This window comes from Limanda limanda, chromosome 3 (assembly GCF_963576545.1).
Source record: "Limanda limanda chromosome 3, fLimLim1.1, whole genome shotgun sequence".
Classification (NCBI taxonomy): Eukaryota; Metazoa; Chordata; class Actinopteri; order Pleuronectiformes; family Pleuronectidae; genus Limanda; species Limanda limanda.
The window spans coordinates 2,330,467-2,336,142 of NC_083638.1; the positions used below are offsets into that span (position 1 = coordinate 2,330,467).

At 48.7% G+C, this 5,676-nt stretch overlaps 1 protein-coding gene across 1 annotated transcript; it reads left to right on the top strand.

Moving 5' to 3' along the window:
• The first annotated feature begins 2,423 nt into the window (after positions 1 to 2,423).
• On the top strand, positions 2,424 to 5,408 carry cebpa (CCAAT enhancer binding protein alpha). The gene has a single exon (XM_061067605.1). The coding sequence runs from the start codon at positions 2,647 to 2,649 to the stop codon at positions 3,574 to 3,576; it is 930 nt and encodes a 309-aa protein (XP_060923588.1). The 5' UTR covers positions 2,424 to 2,646; the 3' UTR covers positions 3,577 to 5,408.
• Positions 5,409 to 5,676: the final 268 nt, after the last annotated feature.

A 5,676-nucleotide genomic window follows, 5' to 3' on the forward strand; every position in this document is an offset into this window, starting at 1 on the left:
TTCCCTAAAGAATCCCTGGAAGTTTCTCAGTCATCACTTGAACTTTTCGATAGTCCATAGCACTTTTCAAAGATCTCAAACATCTTCTCCTGAATCCCTGGAACTTCCTGCATGACCCATCGAGCCCCTTGAAGATCCCTAAAAACTAAAAAATGTATCCATACGCCCTGAGTAACTCCTCAAGGTCTCCTGGGGTCTTCTCACTGATCCCTGGAACTTCTTCAAGGATGAATGTAACATCCTGGATCACTTCATCATCTTAGTTGAAGGATCACTAAACTCCTCCAGCACCTGTTGAACCTGCTCAAGGACTCAGGGATCTAATGAAGGATCTCTTACACCTCCGAGATCCATACAAGTTCCAGGAAAATCTACAGACCATCCTCAGTAAGTCCTTGAACCTTCTCAGTTATCAATAGGACCTCCTTCAAGGACCCCTCAAAACTGCTCAAGGACTCATAGATCTGCTCCTGTGACTCTGGAGGTTTCCTTTAAGGCTACTGGAACCATCAAGAACTTCTGGAACTTCTTTAATGACCATTAAACCTCCTCAAGGAACTGGAATCTCTCTGAGGACCTCCCATGAGATCTTCTGTATCCATACAATGTCCTCAATGACATTGGAAACATCTTTAGAGCCTTTTCACCTTTTCACCTGTAAAACTTTATCTTCTCCATGTGAGAGACTCCTCTGATATTTCAACATTACACTTTAAAATTCAGGTAAAATGAAAAGTATCCTTGCACTCTAAAAAGTGGGACTGGGGTTAATTAATATTTAATAAATAAATAATAGTAACCTTTATATAATAAAAAAAGACTTCAGTTTTGAATCAAAGTGAGCTGAATTCAACAAATAATATGTTTTTATTGATTGAATTTTACTAATTTGTGATATAACAAAATCAGCTCTGAATCACTTGGTAGAATTTAATTGTAATTTTTAGGAAAGCCCTAAGTTCAAGAAAATTAATAAGTTTTACTCATTAGGAGGCCTTAGGTTTTAATGATGTTACACTTCCGCCAAAGGCATTTTGAGCCACATCAGTCGTGATCTGCTGTTTTCTTTTCAATTATTTGTGATGTATAACCAAGTTGCTGCAGCAGTTAAAAATTGTTTGGCGGTATTGAGTATTGTAGAGGTGCAGGAGTCAGGAGAACAACTTCCTCAATAAACTTATCTGAAGAGCAGAGAAACTTCCTGAAGCTTTTTACAGTGCTGGTGGTAAAATGAAGATAGCCTAGATAAAGTGGGAGGGTCAGAGAGAAGCATGACAAGGCACTTCCAGGGTTCAGCCTCTCTGGTTCTCAGCCGACAGAGGGCGCTCAAGCTTCATCACATCATCTCCCCCCCCACCTCACCCCCCCACCCCACAAGCGCAGTTCATATGTTCAGAACTTTATACTGTACTGAGGAACGAAGGAGATACAACCAATCTGTCAATCTAGTGTCGCCTTCTCCTTTAGAGATGCACGTCTTTATTACAGTATAATAAACATGAATTATTGTGCATTTCGTTGATATACAGCATTTACTATAGTGTAACACAACTTCTCACTCATCTCATGTCAGTGAAAACGTTCGAGGAATAAATGGTATAAATGTGCTGGTTCATAAGCTACAGTGTAAATTGTGTGTGTGTAGTTGTGTATCTTTTTTATTGTGCTTCGGCACTGTTATTTAAATTCTGTTTTCTCTTATTTTTGCTGTAACAAGTGAATTTCCCCGTTGTGTGGATAAATAAAGAAATCTGATCTAATCTAATCTAAAATGGGCCGAAGTGTAGCGTGAGTCGTGCTGAACCACAGTGTGAGAGGGGGGGGGGGAGGGGGGCGTGTCTGTGATCATATGAGAAATGATTCGAGTCCGAGGGATTTTAACCGGAGAGATTAACACAAACTGTAATTAACACATTATTCTGGTTTACGCTCCGACAACGTCCCGTGTGTCAGTGTGTGTGAGTGTGTGTGTCAGTGTGTGTGTCTCCGTGTGTGCGTGTGTCAGTGAGCGTGTGTCTCAGTGTGTGTGCGTGTGTTAGTGAGCGTGTGTCTCAGGGTGTGTGTGTGTGCGATTGAGTGTGTGTCTCAAAGTGTGCGTGTGTCAGTGAGCGTGCGTGTGTGTCAGTGTGTGTGCGTGTGTGTAAATGTGTTATCGTGTGCGCGTCTCAGTGCGTGTGTTTGTGTGTGTGAGTGTGAGTGTCAGCGTGTGTGTGAGTGTGTGTGTCTAATTTTGTGTGCGTGTGTGCGTGTCTCAGTGTGAGTGTGCGTCTGTGTCTCAGAGTTTTTGCGTGTGTGTGTGTGTGTGTGTGTGTGTCGGTGTGTGTCGGTGTGTGTGTGTGTGTGTGTGTGTGTGTGTCCGCCCCTCCCTCCTCCCTCTCTATAAAGCCTCTCTCTGACAGCTCTCCCTTCACTGAGCAGAGACTCGAACCCGCAGCTTCTTCTTCTTCTTCTTCGTCTCTTTGCTCCGGAGCTCAGCTCGAACCTGCCGGGGCTTCCCTCTCCTCCTCCCCGCCTCACAGCCTCCTCTCCCCGGCTTCTCTCCCCGGCTCCACCGCCTCCTCTCCCCGGAGGACCGGACCCGCACCGACCCTCCGCACCCTGGATCCCCGGAGCTCGCCTCCATGCCTGCCCGGGTTTAGGTTCTCCATGGAGCTGTCCAACCTGTACGAGGCGGCCCCCCCCCGGCCCCAGATGAGCAGCCTGCCCCCCCACGGCCCGCAGCCCCCCCACGGGTACCGGGACCCTGCGGATCTCGGAGGGGACATCGGGGACCATGAGACCTCCATCGACCTGTCGGCCTACATCGACCCGGCGGCCTTCAACGACGACTTCCTGGCCGACCTGTTCCAGCACGGCTCCCGGCAGGAGAAGCTGAAGCTGCTGAGTGGGGGGGAGTACGAGTCGGGACCCTGTGGCCCCCCGGGTGGTGCGGGGGGTCCCTGTGGCCCCCCGGGGGGTGGGGGGGCCCAGCAGCAGCTCTACATGTCCTCCTACCTGCACGAGTCCAACCCGCCGCGGCTCCGGCCCGTGGCCATCAAGCAGGAGCCCCGGGAGGACCAGGACCTGACCCCGGGCCTGACCCCGGGCCTGACCCCGGGCCTGGCCCCCCCCACCTACCACCACCCGCACCCCCACTCCGGGCAGTACCCCCAGCAGCAGCCTCCGCACCTGCAGTACCAGATCGCTCACTGCGCGCAGACCACCATGCACCTGCAGCCGGGCCACCCCACCCCCCCACCCACCCCGGTGCCCAGCCCGCACCACCACCCGCACCAGCACCACCCGCACCACCACCCGCAGGCCGGCCACAAGCACCTGGACCGGAAGTCCAAGAAGAACGTGGACAAGAGCAGCCCGGAGTACCGGATGCGGCGCGAGCGCAACAACGTGGCGGTGCGCAAGTCGCGCGACAAGGCGAAGATCCGGAACCAGGAGACTCAACATAAGGTTCTGGAGCTGAGCGGGGACAACGAGCGGCTGCGGAGGAGGGTCGAGCACCTGACCCGGGAGCTGGACACGCTGCGAGGCATCTTCAGACAGCTGCCGGACGGGTCCTTCAAGCCCCTGGGCAGCTGAGGGACCGCTGGACTAGACCCGGACCGGACCCGGACCGGACCCGGACTGGACCAGACCCGGGCTGTGCTGGACCCGGGCTGGATGGACTGGTTTCCTGCTGGATTTACTCCCAGAGGGTCCTGCGGGTCTCGGGCAGGACGGACCGACCGGACGAGGCAGCTGAGTGACCACTGAGCAAACTTCTGTCCTGAACAAGCATTTGGTTTTTTTACTGATTTATGAACAAAACATTTTCAGATCTTTATTCGCAAAAACAATCACAAAAAACAGATTCAAACTCTTTCTTAAACCTGAATCTAAAGTGATTATTTTAATTGGCTGCGGGTGAAGCGATCTGATTGGCTGAATCTGTCCCACCTGTTCTCTCAGTAAAAGACTCAACGACTTGTGCGGACTGAATCTCTGACCTCAGTGGTCACGTGCCTTTTTTTAAAAACTTTTGTGCAAAAGCCAATAAGCTTGTTTCCTGCAGACCCACACAACAGAGGACTGGGTGATTTTGTGCCTTGTTTCCTACACACTGTGTGACACCACAAACACACAACCCACATATCAGAGCAGCTAAGGTAGGGCATCAGCCTGTTGTGCACGGTTTCTCTAATTATTTTTGTTTTATACAAGTTACCATCTCCATATCTTCTCCTGATAAACTAGGATTTGTCTTTTATAGAGTTATAAAATGCAAAGTGCACATGCTTTTATATCCCAGGCTGAAGTGTATGTTTGTGTGTTGATGTTCCTCTCTGGTACGAGACCTGTGTGGAGCTGATATGGACGATATCATATATGAGACAAAGTTTTACTCGTGTTCCAAAAGTTATTCCTGTAAATCTTCACAGCTGAGTGTTGTAGCTGCAGTTTGTATTTGTCGAGACTGTGAAGCACGATCCTGTCTCCACACCCGACCTGTCACAACCTTGTGTGTCCACGTCAGGCGGCTGGTTGTTATCTCAAACCAGTCGGAGTAGAAGCATTTTGGACCTTTGACCTTTTGCACTATGACACAAAGAAATGCTCCATGTTCCCCCTCGAAAACAAGGCAGGTCTCCTCTGTTAGTTCCCTGAGCGCTGCGGAGCGTGGAGACACAAGGTTTTCATCTGTATGAACTGAGTGTGGTGCGTTAACGCCAAAGTGTAAAATACACACACACACACACACACACACACACACACACACACACACACATACACACACACATTAAACAAAGACTGGAATTGAACCTGTGGTACCTGCTTCCTCCTCGTCTCCGTCCGATGGAAACAACGTGTCCCCGAACACGTCTGGACCATATCTGAGGAGACAAGTGGTTTCCAGAGGACGGACACGGGGACAGCAGCTCTGTCTTCTGCACTATTTGTCACGTGAAGCACAGTGTTGTCTCGCACACGTGTGCATGGGTACTGATCTGAAGAGAAGAACACGCCTCGCTCTACATACGTGTATTTATGTGTCAACCATTTTGAGAAAAAAACAAACAAAAGACAAAAATGTGAAAAGGGTTCCTATGCAACGCGTCTCTTCCTCTTTTCCACTGTTGTGTCATTACACACACACACACACAGACACACACAGACACACACACACACACACACAGAGTGCCTTCTGATCCTCTGAGATGACCTTTGACCTCTTGCTGATGTGCTCGTTTGTTGAAAGATTTTTGAAATCGATTTGTCGGCGAGGAAAAAGGAAGAACTTTTGTTTGTTTTTTTTACAAAGTGATGTTTGTCAAAGTCTCAATTGTAAAATAAGCCTCTACATATATAAATATATATAAATATATTAAAAAAATCTGAATTATTATAAAAATAAAGAAGTTTGTTTTATCTCAGTCTGTCGCTGATTTCTTTCTTCTCCTGTTTGAAATGTTCCCTGATGGACACTTTGCTGTCAGATGTCTCTCGGCCTACAGGGGGCGCTCACAGGACTGACAGTCAAAGCCACATCTCATCTCATGTTCTTCATCAGTATTAAAGGTTCAGTCCGTAGTTTATCAACCTGTAGCTTTAATCACGTATAAACTCTGGATGTGTGAACACGACATCAGCTGTTATAACAGCGGCCACTGAAGTAAACAGAGAAAACGTGAGAATCAGTTT